The 21405-nt window shown below is 37.9% G+C and overlaps 1 protein-coding gene across 1 annotated transcript in view; it reads left to right on the top strand.

Moving 5' to 3' along the window:
* The window catches only part of LOC125236013 (peptidyl-prolyl cis-trans isomerase D), a 32710-nt gene extending 11522 nt beyond the window's left edge, over window positions 1-21188 (top strand). The window contains exons 3-9 of the mRNA XM_048142694.1: window positions 5104-5210; window positions 7176-7364; window positions 8963-9079; window positions 11101-11269; window positions 14240-14343; window positions 17215-17367; window positions 20582-21188. Of these exons, the coding sequence (XP_047998651.1) occupies window positions 5104-5210; window positions 7176-7364; window positions 8963-9079; window positions 11101-11269; window positions 14240-14343; window positions 17215-17367; window positions 20582-20683 (941 nt within the window). The 3' untranslated portion in view covers window positions 20684-21188. The remainder of the gene's footprint in view (window positions 1-5103; window positions 5211-7175; window positions 7365-8962; window positions 9080-11100; window positions 11270-14239; window positions 14344-17214; window positions 17368-20581) is intronic.
* The last annotated feature ends 217 nt before the right edge of the window (window positions 21189-21405 follow it).

Genomic DNA, 21405 nt, shown 5'->3' with positions numbered 1-21405 from the left:
TGCCACCTGAGGTTCCAGTCTCGGTTTGCTTTCTGCGACACCTTTTGCTATCTAAAGCATTAAACCAGGCTTCGTCGCATAGCCTTCTCCCCTCCACAACACGCTTTCGCCATTCATCACGAACGTCAGCTAAGGTTTCCCAGGCTTGATGATCGATTTTGAATGTTGACATTGCTGACATGTCTCGCTTAACACAGTCTTTAAAGCGTAGCATCGGTCGTCCAACGTTCCTTTTAACATACGCAACTGCACCTAGCAAGACTCGTTGAGGTATTCTAGAGGGTTCCATTTGGTGCACATGCCCCAGCTACCGCAAGCGTCTCTGCCCACTGAACACAGCTGTACCTAATTGAAGGGTCGCGACTTCTATACATATAAAGCCAGGTATATACACTTACCGGTCTAAAGCAGAAACGTCTAATACAATATTTTTTAATTTGGAAAACTATTAAACATTTACTCTTTCTTAAAAAAAATGTGAATTCAATGCGACGCCATAATAAAGTTTTAAAAATTCTGCACAAGAAATAAATACAAACAAATAAATTGAAAATTTGATTTACACACATAGTGCCAAACATGTTTGACCGTGTGTAGTTATGAAGCTATCAGGTAAAAAAATATTTGTAACAAAACAGTTTATCATAATGCTGGCCATTATTTGGGTGAATCAACTTTTTCTTGCTTTTTGCAAGAATTAAGGCCTGACTCGTAACGGATTTGTCAAATTCAAAACTGTTTTAACGGTACCAGAGCCGGCCGAATCAAAGTATGTTTTTCTATAATGTGTTTAAAATGTATTTAAAATTTATTATTTATTAGTAAATTCATCATTCTCCATTTCTCCTCGCTCATGTTGTAAGTTTTGTTGTACGCCCTCCATCGTACATCCGACAGTGTTTTTCGACACATTCTTAGTTTTAGTCCTATCAAGGACTATCTTTTTTTAAATATTTTGGTGGCTTATGGTTGGTGTCATTTAAATGAATGAATTTCTTAGACACTCCATCCTATTCCGGTTAATAGGTGAATACTATGAGACTTCGTTAAATTAAGTTTTTTACCCGATTTGAAGAGCGTTGGCTTTAGCAGGCTGCTGGCTTCATAGCTGTGGTGGATGATATCCAGCTATTGTCAGAATAAAGTTGAAAGATCATATTATTAAATAAAATCTGCGAACAGCTTCGTTCAGCAGTTTTTGTTGTAGATTTTTTATCGAAAAGTGGTTACTTTGCTTTAAATGCTTAGTAACGGACACTGCATCGACTGAATTCCTAGTAAAGTGGATATTTGGAGACTCATCTACATTATCATTGTTTCATAGGAATCGTAAAGAAATTGCCTTTCAGATAAGGTATAATGTTGGTTGCCTGGTAGTGTTGAAAATGATTTAAATGCAAGTTTCGTCAACAGGAATCAAGTTTTTGACAGCAATTTGTCGCCGAATTATTTTCAGCGATCACTTTAATTTTATCTATCTAGTTAGTTGAGAATTGCTTTTAAACATGATTCTTACATAATAATTTTGTGAATCTGGCAATTTGAATGGTGTAATGTATATATAAAGTAAGTTAGAAATTATACAAGAAAAAGCACTCTGAATTTGACAAATCCGTTACGAATCAGGCCTTACCCTTACTTATTATTAGGTCTACTTTTGTGATTTTTAACCTTACCATCGTGAATAAAGATCCTTATTTCACGTATATCAATTAGCAATGTTAAAAACGATTCATTTTTAATTAAAACAATATGTGACCCAGTGGAAGAGACACTTTTTTCATAAGTGAGGGACAGCTAAGTCCACTGGGTCACTGCTCGAAACAAAGTTATAAAATAGGAAATCCTATAATTACATGTTGTATTGCGTAGCTAGTATATTTGTCTTTAATATAATAAGTATACATTAATTAGACTAAATCCCAATTAAATTTTCTGACCACATGTAGTCGAAGTATGCGAAATTTTGCTGGCAAAGAAAAGTTGATTCACCCATTTACGAATTTTGAAAGGATCAAAGGTAAAAATAATTGAGTGAGAATGAAACGGTACAATTATTATCATGGATAATTACTTATTGATGACCTCCATAAATGAACACGTGGAACTAAAAATCTGATGGTGAACTAACCGTTTAATGGCCTAATGGTAAATATTGAAAAAGAAAAACACATGTATAGGTAAGTGATGTATGTTACACGCATACCGTGTTTGTTTTTTATCTTGCGGAATTGTCTGCTATACGCCAGCCTAAGTGTGTTTTCACATTATCCGGTCCGATATCGGATGTCGGACCGATATCCCATACATTACAGGCGCTTCTTGGATTTTTTTATTGAAATCCTTCCGACATCCGATATCGGATCTGATAATGTGAAAACGGACTAAGGCGTTTAAGAATTGAGGGAAGGCATGGATAAATTCGCACACACCCAGCGGGTCTCCGTGGCTCAGTTGGTGAGAGTGATATGGTTCCGGCATCGGCAAAGCCATTGGTCGCAGGTTTGATTCATGCCGGCGGTATGAATTTTTCCATTTTTACGTTAGATTATTACTGTTTTAGCCTGTAATGTCACAGAATAAATAATAGTAACACAATATAATAAATAGTACTATCGTACAGTGGGTGGCCATACTGTACTGAAGCTCAGCGCTGAAAGTGCCGCCCACCCGCTCTCGGTTACCTCACAGTTACCGCCCGTCAAAAACGCAACCAGTCGACCTGTCATATCTCACCCATACAAGCATGGTACGCGTTCACCAACACGAGCTTACTGTGTGCGTAGGAACGCGCCTCTTTCATATATTTGGTGGCCATTGTCCGAGGTGTGACAGTATGAATGGGGCATGGGGACTATTCTAGTGTCCGAGGCCAAATTCCACTTCGCTTCGGGTATCATTTATGCATTACCTGTTAATTTAGTTTGTCTAATTTTGGAGCCATGTTTAGATTTCTAATATCTATTTATAATCTTACTGCAGCATAAATTTTAATAATGATAATGATGCGCACAATGACCTCCGGTCAGCGTCTGCACGTGGAACTAATAAACGAACACGGGTGAAGGCGACCAGGCAGGCAATTATGGTCGCGCGATAAATGATAAAACATCTGGCCGTTCCTATCGCACTTACTAATAGTGCGATAGGGACGGCCTGATATTTTATCGTCCATCGCGCGACCATGCTACCCGTGCAGGTTCTTTTACTTTATCTACGTGTTTTTTTTATAAATATCGGGGGACACCTTACCTTACACAGATCAACCTAGCCCCAAACTAAGCAAAGCTTGTACTATGGGTGATAGGCGACGATATACTTACTTATATAGATAAATACATACTTATATACACAGAAAACATCCATGACAGGAAAAAATATCTGTGCTCATCACACAAATAAATGCCCTTACCCGGATTACGTAGATTTTTGACCCCATCAGTCCCATCACACCCATACATACAAAAACTTGCCCGTACGACCTGTTCATACAAAAACTTGCCCGTACGATCAAATGATAGATAGATAGATAGATAAGAAAAATTGTAAAGAGATGAAAGTATATACCTAAAATACCTATAAATAATTGCCTATGAAACGAGTATTAAGATGAATGTTGTGAATTGTGAGAGAATCATGAGATTTCAGAAGTGTCTTCGGATTTTACGAGTAGGGCGTGTCAGACTACAATCTATAAGCCAAGTCAGTATCGATGGTCACGTACGATTTTACCCGAAACCGAAGACCCTTTGAAATCTCACGGGCAGTACATACTACTTGGTTTTCGTGATAATCCAGAGAAATAATTACGCCAGCTTTCGCCGAAGTCAATTTTACACACATCAACATAAACAATACCAACAAACAATAAAATAAAGAACAGAACCATGTGTATCAGTAAAATGGCTTAAGCTCAGCATCGCGCTCCAGCACGGGGGTAGCAGAGCTGATTTTCAGCTCGTTCTGTTCCGTTTGCTGCCTCCACACTATCCACCCAACCCAACGTGATTTAGGACGACCTCTTGGGCAGCGTCCAGTTACTTGGTCTACACATGTAAGCCTTATTGGCTGCCCGATGGTCGCCTAACCTATCGAGATGGCCAAGCCATAGATTAACTGTTACAAGGTGGCAAGCAATAAAGATTATGAGTAAGTATAACTATAAACTGTGAACTTACGATTCGTCTAAAATATGCTACTGGAAAAACTAGTCTTTCGAACATATTTTTAATAGAGCAGAATGCAGATTCATTTCAATTTTAAATGTTTGCATAACCTGTTCCGGTTTAGGATCGTCTAAACGTCGTATACCTATGCATCTTATAAATAATTAATGTAGATATAATATGACACGTAATACAGGGTGCTCGCGAGGAACCCACATAACTTTAATCACGTGTTTCTGAGGCCAAAAAAGAGGTAAAAAATGTATTTTTTTTTCTTTTAATTGACGTTTTTTCTCTTTAAAAGTAAATGTTATTCATGAAGTTGGCACTTACAATGAGTTTTTTTTTTCTTCAAACCTAATTTTTTAAAGTTTTTCCATAATGGCGCAGCAACACCATTAATAGGCCTTTTTAACCCCCGACCCAAAAACGATAGGGTGTTATAAGTTTGACCTGTCTGTCTGTCTGTCTGTTTGTCTGTCTGTGTGTCTGTCTGTGGCATCGTAGCTCCCGAAAATTACCATTCGACCGAAAGTGTTTCTGCGAAACATCTTATGCGAAGTTATTTTATATTTCTGACCAAAATTATTCTGCCAGATGAGGTTAACCCGTTATATAAACATAAACATAAACATTTATTTATTTAAACATAAGTGTACATCACAATCAGTTAGCTTTGGTTCCTACACTAGGCATTGCCTGTCACGCAGGTAACCAAATCATAAAGAATGTTTCCACAATCACTGCTCGAAATTTAAAAATGTAGGATCATTAAAAAATAAAGCTTGCATTACAACGATATTAAGCTTTGATGAAGTATACATATAACTGAATGCTTAAAAATGAATAAAAAATCAGTAGTAGTATGTGAGCTGCTTGATTAAGTGTGAATGTGTGTGTGTGTGTGTGCATTATATATTTGCATTATTCGTTCCAGGGTTGTCACAGTTCATGGTGCAGGGCGGAGACACCGTGAACAACGATGGCACCAGCGGCGAGAGCATATACGGACCCACCTTCGAAGACGAGAACTTCAAACTGCCGGTACTTATCAATACTATACAATTTATTTATTACGTTGGGCTCCAGGGATCCACCTATGGTATGGCCATGGTGTACCCTTGTTTCGCCGACAAACTTTTCATCGAATATCATTTCATCGACAACAAATCATCGAAAGTTTAGTTCGAGTAAAATTGTTTCAAGTAATTTTGTTTCAACTACTATTTATTTGAAACTTTTTCAGATGTTATAAATACTATTCAACTAATATTTCTTCATCGCTGATTCGTCTCAAAGCACTTCAAATGGCAGAATTACAAAACATCGCAATTCATTTATTCGACGTTTTATTACAAAACTTTCTCATTTGTCTTACATTTACTTATAGATGTTTCTATTCTAAGAAACTTCAAATTGTTGATTTTATCGTGGCACTTCACATACGTTCATAATTAAACTATGCCTATTGGCTTAAATCCTATATTAGAGTAGGTTTAGGTTAGGTTAGAACGGTGATCACACAGAAACAAACGGCTTACCGAGTAGGTTTAGGTTAGGTTAGAACTGTGATCACACACAAAAACAAATAGTTTACAGAGTAGGTTTAGGTTAGGTTTGACCTATGATTTACACAGAAGCAAACGTATTACCTTTTTTAAAGTAGGTTTAGGTTAGGTTAGAACTGTGACCAAACAGTTTACAAATTGTAAAATTTTAGAAAAAATCATAATTGAAATAATATTATGCGTAATGAATTGTATTTAATGTAAAACAAAATGAAATGAAAAAAACACCAAACGAAATACCACGATATAAAGTATACTCGGAATAACGTATCTACGAAATAAAAGTCTACGGTTTGATTTTACTTGTATCGATTATTCTACGATATGAACTGTCGATGAAATGAAATTATTTGAAACGTTGTCTTTGAAATAAAAGTCGAACAAGTGTCTGTCGGCGATTCAAGGGTAAACCATGGCCGCCGCTCACCGCTGTCGCGCTTAGACCAATGTCGTCGCTGAGCCGTTATGGTGGTCACGACCCTCAGTCATGAGGTTTTGACGAAGAAGGAAGATTTATTTATTATTTTATTGTAAATACTATCATAAAAAAACCGGCCAAGAGCGTGTCGGGCCACGCTCAGTGTAGGGTTCCGTAGTTTTCCGTATTTTTCTCAAAAACTACTGAACCTATCAAGTTCAAAACAATTTTCCTAGAAAGTCTTTATAAAATTCTACTTTTGTGATTTTTTTCATATTTTTTAAACATATGGTTCAAAAGTTAGAGGGGGGGACGCACTTTTTTTTCCTTTAGGAGCGATTATTTCCGAAAATATTAATATTATCAAAAAACGATCTTAGTAAACCCTTATTCATTTTTAAATACCTATCCAACAATATATCACACGTTGGGGTTGGAATGAAAAAAATATCAGCCTCCACTTTACATGTAGGGGGGGTACCCTAATAAAACATTTTTTTCCATTTTTTATTTTTGCACTTTGTTGGCGTGATTGATATACATATTGGTACCAAATTTCAGCTTTCTAGTGCTAACGGTTACTGAGATTATCCGCGGACGGACGGACGGACGGACAGACGGACGGGCGGACGGACGGACAGACAGACATGGCGAAACTATAAGGGTTCCTAGTTGACTACGGAACCCTAAAAAGGCACCTTCTTCCTCCTACCCTTATCCCACGTTATGCGGGGTCGGTACAACTCGTCTTCCTCTTCCATTCCTCTCTCTCTCTCGTCTTCTCAGCACTTCCTTCTTTCACATATACTCTTTCACACGACCCATCCATCGTTGTTTGGGTTTACCCCCCTTTCCATCCCTCAATACTCATCTCTGACATTTTTTTGCTTATATGAGATTCATCAATCGTTTAAAAAAAATTGACAACCATGAAAGCATTTATCGAGTACTGTTCAACTCAAAACTTGTCAACAATCGGTGAAAACCGTGTGGAGCCCCTTAAAAATCTGTTTTTGTTTTCAGCACGAACCCGGAGTCCTCAGCATGGCGAACAAAGGCCGGCCGCACACGAACGGTTCGCAGTTCTGCATCACGTCGCAACAGTGCCTGCATCTGGACGGCACGAACGTCGTCTTCGGTCGCGTGCTGAGCGGCCTCGGGCTCGTGACAGAGATGCAGCTATACGGAGAGCAGGACGGGAGACTTAGACTGGTGTGTTGTCACTTTTTATGCTACGCTTATATATGAAACACAAATAGATTCTAAAAAGTTACCAAAATGGTGCCATTAAATGGAGTTTCTTGAGTAACAGAAAATTTTATTGTTCTCAAACATACATATAGCAATTTTATTTCCAAATTTGTAATTATAAAGAAAACAATTAATTTGACTTTTTAAGTAAAATATCATATACCTATAAACACGAATTAAAAGTGATTTGTAGTAAAAAATGTTTATTACACTGTTGTTATTGACAAAAACAATGACGTTTTAGTTTAATCGGCCTTTTTTGGTAGTTTTTTTTGGAATCGGCGGCTTTATTATCTAGTAGCGAGGGCGTGTTTACATACTTTTGCACACCCTGGTCGTTCTGATATATCTGCCAGCGACCACATACGTAGTAAGTAAAACTGCGGCCGCACACGAACGGTTCGCAGTTCTGCATCACGTCGCAACAGTGCCTGCATCTGGACGGCACGAACGTCGTCTTCGGTCGCGTGCTGAGCGGGCTCGTGACAGAGATGCAGCTATACGGAGAGCAGGACGGGAGACTTAGACTGGTGTGTTGTCACTTTTTATGCTACGCTTATATATGAAACACAAATAGATTCTAAAAAGTTACCAAAATGGTGCCATTAAATGGAGTTTCTTGAGTAACAGAAAATTTTATTGTTCTCAAACATACATATAGCAATTTTATTTCCAAATTTGTAATTATAAAGAAAACAATTAATTTGACTTTTTAAGTAAAATATCATATACCTATAAACACAAATTAAAAGTGATTTGTAGTAAAAAATGTTTATTACACTGTTGGTATTGACAAAAACAATGACGTTTTAGTTTAATCGGCCTTTTTTGGCATCGGCGGGTTTTTATTATCTAGTAGCGAGGGCGTGTTTACATACTTTTGCACACCCCGGTCGTTCTGATATATCTGCCAGCGACCACACACGTAGTAAGTAGAACTGCGGCCGCACACGAATGGTTCGCAGTTCTGCATCACGTCGCAACAGTGCCTGCATCTGGACGGCACGAACGTCGTCTTCGGTCGCGTGCTGAGCGGCCTCGTGACAGAGATGCAGCTATACGGAGAGCAGGACGGGAGACTTAGACTGGTACTAAGCTTAGACTGAATAAAAAACTTGAATTCCCGGTGCTCGGTGATGTGATGAGCTGATGGCGCTTGGCGGAGCGATTGCTGCTGCTGGCCAAAGGCCTCCCATAAATTCCTTCACATACCACTATCCCCAGTCTCCCAGTCTTTAAAAGAGTCAGTAAAGGTATAAGATAAAACTTATTTATCTATCATCATCATCATATCAGCCGAAAGACGTCCACTGCTGGACATAGGCCTCCTCCAAAGATTGCCACAATGACCTGTCCTGCGCCACCCGCATCCAGCGGACTCCTGCGACCTTCACCAGGTCATCAGTCCACCTTGTGGGGGGCCTACCCACGCCTATTTATCTATATAAGTATGTATATCGTCGCCTAGCACCCATAGTAGGTACAAGCTTTGCTTAGTTTGGGGCTATGTTGATCTGTGTAAGGAGTCCCCCAATATTTATATTTTTTGTTATTGGCAGGATTGCGTGATAGAAGACTGCGGCGAGGTGACAGGCGCCTGGCGGGATTGGATCTGGGACGAGGAGGACAAAATAACAGACTACCCCGAGGACCATCCGCACTTAGACGAGCTTTCGGTATACCATACAACATACCTGTAGTATAATTACTTTTTACCTATGAGAATTTGAAAATTAAACTTTACACTGAGAGAAATTTGCATTGTGAATTTAACAAGTTCGACTTATTGCGGGTTTATCCGTTTGAAACAAAAGTATTTTAGTAAACGGAATAAATCACAATATTGATGATACAAGTCGAATTTGTTCGAACAACAAGGTCAAACTTGTTAAAAGATATTTGATTGAATCAGCCAAACATATGTTTAAAACAATGTGTGGCATGTCGCTTTTATAAAATCGACTTGTTGATTCAAACATTTTTTAATTCAAATGACGAGTAACTTGTAGAATGTACTAAAATCAAACTTGTTGTTTGAACCAAAGAGCACGTAGGCACTATTTTAACCAAAAAACTTGTTTAACGAACATGAAAACTAGTTGTTTTTTCTCTCATATCAGTGAGAAATATGGGCGATAAAAGGAGTGGATAAAGTACCCCGAAAATATACAATATTTTTGGATGTGATATGAGATCCAAGAATGGTACTGAAAATAAAAACTTATGAAAAATTCACCAGTCAATCAAAATTTCAAGTAAGTAACGTACAGCGGGGTAAATCTCGATTGGGAGGCAAATGTAACTGGTCCATTTTTTCCGTGTTTTAGAATGTTTGCATTATTAAATAGAGTGTCCACCGGTTATATATGGTTGGCGTGTTCAGTGGAAACATGTAGTCACTTTTTACTTAGATTTGTGGCTCGAAAGTGACACTTAACGCCACAAGTAATCGATGGCAACAAGGCGTTTTTGTGGCGTCATCTATGTGTGGTGTAGTGTATGCGCGTTCTGAGGCGGTCGCATTTTAATGTATGGGATGGTATGATCTTCTTATATATAATCTATGTCGAAAGTTATAATGTAGCGTTTGCCAGATTATTATTAGTCATAATTTTGAAACGATTAACTTTTCAGGGTTTTCATTAAGATCATCTATAGTAGGGATGTTACGAATATTTGCGTTCGCATTCGCATATGCGAATGATTCGCATTCTTTTAAACATTTGCATTGACATTCGCATTCGCTTCAAACGATGCGAATGTTTTGCGAATGCGAATGTGTGCAAGTCGCAGCTTGTTCCTCGCCCGCGCCGGCCGCTCCAATTGCTACTTGTCGACTGTCGACTCGCGCATGCGCAGATAGGTCAAATTCGTACGGCGTGAAGTTCATACTCGGCATTTTGACCAATAGTAAGCATTTTAAATTTTTTACCTAGCGGGTTGTTGGTGATTGCTTGGTTTTTATTTTGGTTTTTTATGAAATTCAGCGATATTCGCATTCGCACATTCGCATTCTGAATATTCGCATTCGCATTCGCATTCGCGAATGTGACACATGCGACATTCGTGACATCCCTAATCTATAGGTAGGTTAGGTTAGGTTTGTTTTATGGCCATCCTGAAAAGTTACGCGTTTCTAAAAAAAAACAAATTATGACTAACGAAAATGTGGACTAACGATACTTTATGACTTAAGACTTTATGGGAACCGATTGAGACCCGGTGAAAAATGTTGTGTTTCACACGGTGGCAAAGTTTGTTTAACTTTCGTGCCTTGAAACCCTCGCAACGCTCGAGATTCTACTATTGGAATCCTTCGCTTGCTCGGCACATGCGGTTAAACAACTTTGCCTCCTTATAAAACAAATAACTATAATATCCTTTTTTTTTACTAGCCTAGTGTAGTGTCCCACTTAGTGATGTGCAAGTTGCAGAAACTTTTAAAAAAATCTTAAATTTCTTGAAAAATTCACGAAACTTTCACGAAAAGAAAAGGGAATTTAAATTTATGAAATGGAAAGTTTCCACCCATACAGTCCATACAAAGTATTGAAAGTTTCCGAAGTTTTCCTATGTGAAAAATTTCAGAATTTTTGAAACTTTCTGTCGGCACATCAGTAGTCCCACTGCTGGGCAAAGGCCTCCCCTCGCTCTCGCTTCTTCTTTAATATAAAGTATATAAACCATTTCTTTACAGATAGAAACATTACTAGACTACGTGAACACGATCAAAACGTTTGGCAACGCGTACTTCTCCCAGGGCCGATACAAAAGGGCAGTACGGAAGTACGACAAAAGCTTACGGTACATCGCGCATCTTATGGAACTGTTCCAAAAGGCGCCGGACCCCAAACCGCTCGTCCCGTGTGAGTACACCTCCATATGTTTCCATTACTTTCTATCTATGCATACATTACTTTTGTCTAATATACTTTACATTCTTCACTACAACACAACTAAATGAAATTAAAGTCACATAACATATCTCTTTAAGAAATTAATTTCATGTAAATAATGCAATAAATTTACAATACAACTTCAGAAATTATTTATGCAAATTCTATTGGCAATATTTTTTTTTCTTGAAAATAATTATTTTTTATTCTTTTGTCTTATTTAAGGCAATCAATAGTAAACTGTTCAGTGTAGCGAAATTTCCATTATGAACTTTAAATTTTAGCTCCGTAGACTGTGAGATAAGAATAGATAAAGCCTTGTAAACGTCAGCTGCCGCTCCTTTGGTGGACTTTTTTTTTATCATTGTTTTATTTAATAAGTATCATAATAGCAGACATTTTTATTGGGGGTATTTATTGTATAATATGTTTTTGTTTGTATTATTTTATTATAGACTTCCCAAGTAACATTTTAGTGCTATAATTTTGGTTTTCGACGCCAAAAGCTACTATAGATGTCGTATAAAGGTTTTCGGCGTGACCGCTTGTCGTATAAAAGCCTCCAGTAACACCTTTTAGCTCTATAAGCTTATACCGCTAAAAGGTGTTATTAGGAAGTGATGTAAACGTTTATATCACCATTTTATAGAGCCGCTATAGGCCTGGTCTATAACAGGATCAAATATGACTTCTATAGATCTATATTATTGTATAATAGTGTTAGGAATCACTGCTATGCAATCAATTTGCGCTATTAAGGTTCCCGACAAGCCGCTATAGTTGTTGCGTTTTACAGCTAAAAGGTGTTATTAGGAAGTGATGTAAACGTTTATATCACCATTTTATAGAGCCGCTATAGGCCTGGTCTATAACAGGATCAAATATGACTACTATAGAACAATATTATTATATAATGGTGTTAGAAATCACTGTTATGCAATCAATTTGCGCTATTAAGGTTCCCGACAAGCCGCTATAGTTGTTGCGTTATACAGCTAAAAGGTGTTATTAGGAAGTGATGTAAACGTTTATATCACCATTTTATAGAGCCGCTATAGGCCTGGTCTATAACAGGATCAAATATGACTACTATAGAACAATATTATTATATAATGGTGTTAGAAATCACTGTTATGCAATCAATTTACGCTATTAAGGTTCCCGACAAGCCGCTATAGTTGTTGTGTTATACAGCTAAAAGGTGTTATTAGGAAGTGATGTAAACGTTTATATCACCATTTTATAGAGCCGCTATAGGCCTGGTCTATAACAGGATCAAATAACCTACTAAAGAACAATATTATTGTATAATAGTGTTAGGAATCACTGTTATGCTATCAATTTGCGCTATTAAGGTTCCCAACAAGCCGCTTATAGTATTTTTAGTAGTCGTATTTTAACAGAAATTAAAACCTAACTATACCACTATTTTGGGATATAGTTGCTTTGGAAAACACTGCTACAGTATTTAACACTGTAGTAGTGATATGAATACCATTATAGAGCTATTTTGCTGTATAATGAAGTTTTCAGGATACGTTTATATAGCTTTGTAAAGCGTTAATAGTCGTTTTCTAATGCCTTTTATATCTCATCGCCGTATACGTCACAATTACTCTTTTATATCACAGAACTGTGGAATAATGGTTTCGGTATCTCTTTTAAAACACAATAGCGTTATAGCTGAGTTTACTATATGTTTTATAAAAAAAAACTGTTTAGAAGATCTTTCTATAGTAAAACATTGAAAACAAGTATTGTTTTCTATATAAAGAACTTATAAGTTAAACTGGATCATAGTTAAAGTCTCATGCAACCCTAATTGAATCCACAATGGCGGGCTTATGGCAGTGAATGCGTATGATAAGTGACATAGTCGAACTATAAAAGCGTATGTTTTACTTCTTGGATCCATAGTAGAAACTATGGTGCCAATAATTTTATTGTATTAAATTATATTTATTTATTTTATTCAAAACAGGTATAAATCGAGGGCGCACTTAAAATACTCCATTAAACTAATATTCTTTTAACGGTAAAATTTCCATCGCATACCTTTTTGCAGTAATGATGGAATTATACGAAATCCAAATTATTTTGATTGACACTAAACTTCACAAGTTCACACGCCACTTTTCATAAAGTTCCTCGTTTAGAACAGTTTTTGTTAAATATTACACACATAAAATTATTTTAGAAATTTCATTCATTCGCATTAAAAGGGACGGCAACTGCTATTACAGAACAAAAAACCTGTATAATGGAATCTCAAATGCTACTATAGCATAAATTGATACTATAATAGCGTTACTGTGTCCTCTATGTCAACAAATTAGCACAATAGTCATCATCACATCACCATTATAGACCTTAAACGTCACGGATGATACTGCTATAGCCCTATTATATCACTAAATGGCTGCATAATTGCGCCAAATCGGCTCTACAGTACCAATATAGACTATTTATAGGACCATTTAATGTGATTTAATTTGGTGCTCGCGACCACTATAGGACCAGAAATTGTTACTTGGGTTACTAGGTTAATATTTATTGTACATACACATTCAAACACGATGTTAAATTGTTCTAGAATAAATAAACTAAACTAAACTATAACAATAAATTGTCATCGCTTCCCGATTTAGATTCCATATAGTATGAATAAAAAAACCTACAATAATAGATACCCCATAATCCATTGCAACGACTAATAAAATGCGATAACTATATCGACGACCGCTCTAGCCTAGGCGGTAGTGACCCGGCCTGCTACGTCGCAGTCCAGGGTTCGAATCCCGTTAAGGCCATTTATTTGTGTGACGAGCACAGATATTTGTTCCTGAGTCATGGATGTTGCTTGATTGATTGTTTGAGTCATTCTGTGTAAAAATGTCCTATAATCCTTATTTATTATTATTCCATTTATTTATTTTCCAGCGTTCAACAAAGCAGTGACGTATACGCAGCAGTGTAACCTAAATTTAGCGGCGTGCCACGTCAAGCTGGAAAACTTCCAGGCCTGCCTCAAATGCTGCACTGAGGTAATCAAACCAACCGAATTAATTATTGACGACCGCTCTGGCGTAATCGTTAGGCAGCGTCCCCACTTAGGCGTCTCCTCAGAGAGAGACGTTTTTTGAATTACATCATAGATTAAATATAACAAGATCATACCATCCCATACATTAAAATGCGACCGCCTAAGACCGCGCTTACACTCCACCACACATAGATGGCGCCACAAAAAAAATGTCTTGTAGGTTTCGATTATACTTGTAGATGGCGTTAAGTGTCACTTTTGACATAGATTTACGGCTCGGAATTGACACTTAATGCCAATCTACAAATAATCAGTGGCAACAAGGCATTTTTTTGTGGCGCCATCTATGTGTGGTGGAGTGTAAGCGCGTTCGTAGGCGGTCGCATTTTAATGTATGGGATGGTATGATCTTGTTATATTTAGTTTATGATTACATTCAGGCGGCGTGGCGGAGCCGTCCATTGCGCGCCGCGAGATACGCGACGCCTAAGTGGGGTCGGTCCCTTAGTGACCTGCCTGCTAAGCCGCGGTCCCGGGTTCAAATCCCGGTAAGGGCATTTATTTGTCTGATGAGATATTTGTTCCTGAGTCATGGATGTTTTCTATGTATAGTATGTATATAAGAATTCATATATTGTATATAAGTAGTTGTCCGAGTACCCACAACACAAGCCTTCTTGAGCTTACCGTGGGACTCAATCAATCTGTGTAAAAATGTCCTATACATATAATTATAATCACAAATACAAAATTTTAATATTGAAAAAAAAAAAAAAATTTAGACAGATTTCCATCAAACATGGCAAAGAACACTCCCGACTAATTCAGCTTTCAAAGAAAAAAACTATATCTAAATCGGTTCATCAATTCGGGAGCTACGATGCCACCATTTTTTACTCTACTGCACCGCTGCGCGCTTTTTATCCATAATTATGGAATTTCAGTAATCATTTGGGTAAAATTAAGGTACAGTCGAGTTCATGAATATGTGTACATTTTTTCACCTTATTGCATCGAGTTGAAGGTGAAGAAGTGTAAACATATTTATGAACTCGATTACATTTTTTCGTTATTTGAGCTCTGTATCAGCTACACCTCCCTAATATTGTCTGTTATAAAAATTACACCCTGTAAACGTTTGCTTAAGACGCTGACAGCACCTAATGGCCTTGACGCTAGCGTACACTGTCTAATCGTAAGGGAGTAAGTGAGAGCGCGATGTCACTAAAAAAGGGCGGATAGGTACGAAAAGTGCGGAAAAATATTAAAATAAAATAGAAAAATGCATTATTTGTGCAAAATGTTTCGATAGTGTTTTAGATATGTATATATTTGTTATTATAATATTAACTAAAGACAACTAAGTGAATAATTGAAGGACACACAACCGTTTAATTACGAACTCGAGACCAATCTTTGCAATTTTTTTCTGTCGAGCCGATTTCATTAAATCGTGTATCGAGTACGGCTATGTTCGTTGAAATATAATGAATAATAACATATAATTTACTTGCCTTACTAAGACTAATAGTTTGTCTTAAAAAAAACTGCGCAAGTATAACATCAATTTTACGCAATTGGGTGTTGTCAGCCCCTTAATTATTGGGTTGGTAAGAAAGTAATGAGCGATCGATTGAATTCCACATAAAATTTTTGAGAGAGTTCTAGAATCTTCTATGGTCGAAAGTATATAAAGGGCGAGTCGCACAGTTTCTCGTCAGTCATTCACTAGCTGTCGCCGAGCTAATATAAGGAAGAAAATGGACGAATTAAAAGTGCATGTAAGGCATTGCTTACTATATGAATTTCAGTCTGGCCATTCAGCCGCCGAAGCAGTGCGTAATATATGTCAGCGTGTTGCTCTTGAAGTTGTGTCTGAGGCCACGGCGAAACGATGGTTCCAGCGGTTTCGTAGTGGCGACTTTTCATTATCAGATCAACCTAAGTCTGGTCGACCGGTGAAGATTGATGTAGCCAAATTAAAAACCTTAATTGAAGGAGATCCGAGGCTAACGAGTCGTACTCTTGCTACCGAGTTAGGCTGCTCTCATGTCACCATAGAAACACATTTACACGAGTTGGGAAAAAACTACAAATACAGTGTTTGGATACCGCACGAACTTGATAGAGATCAACTAAACCACCGTGCCGATATCTGCATACAACTTCTGTCTTTTCGCCGCACATTCAACTGGTTGGACCATCTTATCACTGGAGATGGAAAATGGGTCTTATATATAAATCACACACGCAAACGTCAGTGGCTAGCTCCAAACGAAAAAGGAATAGAGGCACCAAAAACAGAGCCTCACCCGAAAAAAGTTATGCTGTCCGTTTGGTGGGATATTCATGGTATTATTCACTGGGAACTCCTACCAAGTGGAATGACTGTTACCGCATCAGTATACTGTAATCAGCTTGAAAATTTAAACCAAAAAATCTGTCAGAATCGTCCACAGCATGCTAAAGTTTTTTTCTTACACGACAATGCTCGCCCACACATTGCAAAAGTGACTCGGCTAAAGCTATTGGAGCTAGGTTGGAAAGTGATACCTCATCCACCGTACTCTCCAGACTTGGCACCTACGGATTACGCATTGTTCAGATCGCTAAGCAATGCCTTGAATGAAAAAAAGTTCGATGATCAAGCCCATCTACGACAGTACATAGCTGAGTTTTTTGAATCTAAACTTAAGAACTTCTTCGCCGATGCTATTCATTCTTTACCAGAACGATGGAGACAAGTAGTAGATAACGAAGGCCGTTATATTTTTGATAAATGATTAAAATAATAAATTAAATAAAAATTACAATATTGGTTATGATTCGCTCATTACTTTCTTACCAACCCAATAAAAACTTTGTGAACCAGGTTCTCTCAGTGGACCCGCGCAACGAGAAGGCCCTCTACCGGCGGGGCCAATCACATTTCGCGCTCAAGAACTACGACGCCGCGCTCTCTGACCTCAGGACTGCCGACGACATCTGCCCTAACAACAAAGCAGTTCTTAAACTGCTAGAACAGGTACCTATATGACATACCGATTTAAATTTTCACGTCTGAGGCACGCCACAGACAGTCTTTTAAAAAACCGGCCAAGAGCGTGTCGGGCCACGCTCAGTGTAGGGTTCCGTAGTTTTCCGTATTTTTCTCAAAAACTACTGAACCTATCAAGTTCAAAACAATTTTCCTAGAAAGTCTTTATAAAGTTCTACTTTTGTGATTTTTAGGGTTCCGTACCTCAAAAGGAAAAAACGGAACCCTTATAGGATCACTTTGTTGTCCGTCTGTCCGTCCGTCCGTCCGTCTGTCAAGACCCTTTTTCTCAGGAACGCGTGGAGGTATGAAGCTGAAATTTATATCAATTACTCAGGTCTACTGTCCCTTGAAGCTGTGAAAAAATCAAACTTCTAAGCCAACGCAATCAAAAGATACAGCCGTTTATGCCGCAAATTTTCGACACTTGCAAGGGAATCAAAACCTACAGGGTGCTTCCCGTGAACTCAGAATCTTGAAATTTGGTACGAAGCAACGTCTTATAGCATAGATAAAGGAAAAATTACGAAAACCATAAATTTTTAGTTACATCACATAATATATTTTTTTTTAATAATTTTAACCTTACTACCCATTTCCTCATAAACGCGTAGAGGTATTAAATTGAAATTCATACGAAATTTGTACGGAACCCTCGGTGCGCGAGTCCGACTCGCACTTGGCCGGTTTTTTTTTCATATTTTTTAAACATATGGTTCAAAAGTTAGAGGGTGGGGGGGACGCACTTTTTTTTCCTTTAGGAGCGATTATTTCCGAAAATATTAAGATTATTAAAAAACGATCTGAGTAAACCCTAATTCATTTTTAAATACCTATCCAACAATATATCGCACGTTGGGGTTGGAATGAAAAAAAATATCAGCCCCCACTTTAAATGTAGGGGGGTACCCTAATAAAACATTTTTTCCATTTTTTATTTTTGCACTTTGTTGGCGTGATTGATATACATATTGGTACCAAATTTCAACTTTCTAGTGCTAACGGTTACTGAGATTATCCGCGGACGGACGGACGGACCATAGATTTATATATTATTAAGCTAGATTGAGTTGTTAGGCCAAAAAGTGTGTCCACATGAGAGGGTAAAGTTGGGGCTGGTGTCCCTCTCGCACTTATTGCCACTGTCAAAATTATTTGAATGACGTCATCACTGTCATTCTTTGGGGATACCAGTCAATATTCAAAGTTACTACCAAATCTACTAATAACACTGGTCACACGTGCGGACACAGCCCCAACAGACATGGACGAAACTGATAAGAAACCGGTGATAAAGTTCAATTTAGTGTGGCCTAGATGAGTCCATGGGACGGACAGGACATGGCCTATAAGGGTAACTAAAAGACCCTAAAAAAGATTTTTATGCAACTATCAGTTAAAACTGACAGAATTTTCAGATTGAACTGACAGGTTGCTTCAAATCTTTTTTAAGATTATGAATTTTTAAGAGTGTCTGTGGCGTGCCTTAGTTTAAAATGTCACACGAAGTAGACAGAGTTAGGTTATCTGTGGTAGACTAATTAAAAAATGAAAAAGTTAACACTTGATAATCGTGTTTGATGGACACACAAATAGTTTGAATTGCATGTTTCATCGGACATTGCTTTTAATTTTTATAAGTATTTCAGTGCTCGTTTGTGCTCAAAAAGTTTTTGTAATCAAAAACATTGCATTTATATGAAGAATCCGATAGAAGCGCTGCACGCTGGTAGCCTAGCGGTAAGTACGTGTGACTTTCGTTCCGAAGGTCGCGGGTTCGAACCCCGGCTCGCACCATTGAGTTTTTCATCGGAATTTAAGTGCGAAATGTCATTTGATATCTGCCAGTCGCTTTTCGGTGAAGGAAAACATCGTGAGGAAACCGGACTAACTCCAATAAGGTATAGTTTACCCTTCGGGTTGAAAGTTCAGATGGCAGTCGCTTTCGTAAAAACTAGTGCCTGCGCCAAATCTTGGAATTAGTTGTCAATGCGGACCTCAGGCTCCCATGAGACGTGGCAAATGCCGGGATAACGCAAGGAGGATGATGATGATGAATCCGATATAGGTGAAGATACACTACTAGTCGCAACGACGCGGTTGAAGGTTTTGCCTTGTGATTTTTTCCTCTCAAATATGATGAAAAACATTGTGTGTAACTCAGGAGTTAAGAATATTACCTGCGGCTGTCGCGAATTATAAAACTCGTTATCAATATCTCCCTTACCTCCCTTGTTGTACAATATACTATTTATTACCATTACATTACTTAATTTCTTTTTTTTGTGGTTCCCAAATGTTTATTTTCATCACATCAACGCTGCCAGCCTTCTGGGCACCATAACACACAGTGACGACTTGGGGAGCATTTTTAACCGCCTTCCAAATCTCAAGGGAAGGGGTTCTCAATTCGTCTGTATTTTTTTTTTTTATGTTTGTTCCTCGATATCTCCGTCGTTACTGGACCGATTTTGAAATTTTTTTTTTGATTGAATGTATATGTATACAGATTGGTCCCATTTTTCTCAGAACCCAGTTCTGATGATGGGATCCTGGAGAAATCGAGGGAACTCCTCAAATCTGAAAGGCATACATATGGTGATTTTTGTGTTTTTAAAGGAACAGCATGTATTTACGTACGGAACAGTGACATTTGGTGCAGTGGAACTCCTGATGATGGTCAGAATGGAACTCCTCAAATCTGAACGGCACACTTATAGTGACTTTGGTGTTTTTATAAGAACAGCATGCACTTACGTCCAGAACAGTGACATTTGGTGCAGTGGAACTGCTGATGACGGTCAGAACGGAACTTCTCAAATCTGAACGGCACACTAATAGTGACTTTGGTATTTTTATAAGAACAGCATGCACTTACGTCCAGAACAGTGACATTTGGTGCAGTGGAACTGCTGATGAAGAGTGAGCCGCCCTTGGTTAGAGTTCCGTTCTGATAATCATTCTCATCTGTAAGTACTTCAGAATCATCCAAATTTCAAAATTTGTTCAGAAATGACGGAGATATCTAATAACAAACATTAAAAAATATACAGACGAATTGATAACATAATCCAACATTTGAAAGTATTTATCACGTTTTTTTCTTAAAAATTATTTACTTATAAGTTTTTCCGTAATAGAAATAATGTTTTTAGTTATTTGTTTAAATAAAAATTCAGCATTACTTAATTGGTTTTTGTAGGTCCGGATCTCCAACAAGAGGTACAACGATGTGCAAAAGGAGCGGCTGTCAAAGTTTTTTCGTGACCAAAAGGCGGAGAGCGTCCCAGTCGGACATCACTGAGCTAAGACTGAAAGTTTTGATTTATACTTTTAAATAATCAATTAGAACAGGCAAGCACGGTCGCGTGATACGATATAACGTCAGGCCGTCCTTTTCGCACTATTTGTAAGCGATAGGGACGCACCGATGCGATAAGTGTGCTTACGCCTGCAGAAATGGCCAAAGAAAACGGAGGTTTTTTACTATTTTGTGTCATGTTTAATAATCGAAACACTGCTAATGCTGACCTTGAATTGGTGTAGACAGATTTTTTTTTAATTTTTAACACTTTCCGCAATCAGACAAAAAATGGCGCACTTTTTCAGAAACCGGTCGTAATTATAGTATGAATTTTCTGAGATGGTTTTTTGCCTTTTGCTGTAATCTGTTAAACAAATTAAGCCTTTGTTTCTATTATTCACGGCGGCTAGCTCCCGTCTCCACGGCACGCGCTATAGTCTCTGTGTAGTCACAAAGTGTCATAAGGTCCAAATCCATAAAAAGCCCTTTCGGAGATAACACGTTTTGTCATCCTCAAAAAAAAGTTACCTGCATACTGCAAACTGTTTCATAAATTTGAACCTTATTAATATCATGGTAGTTACTTTTTAACTACACAGAGACTTTAGCACGTGCTGTGGAAACGGGAGCTAGCCGCCGTGAATAATAGAAACAAAGGCTTTTGTTAGACAGATTACGGCAAAAGCCGAAAATCCATCTCAGAAAATTCATACTATAATAAC

This window comes from Leguminivora glycinivorella, chromosome 18 (assembly GCF_023078275.1).
Source record: "Leguminivora glycinivorella isolate SPB_JAAS2020 chromosome 18, LegGlyc_1.1, whole genome shotgun sequence".
Classification (NCBI taxonomy): Eukaryota; Metazoa; Arthropoda; class Insecta; order Lepidoptera; family Tortricidae; genus Leguminivora; species Leguminivora glycinivorella.
This window is presented reverse-complemented; position numbering and strand designations above follow the sequence as displayed.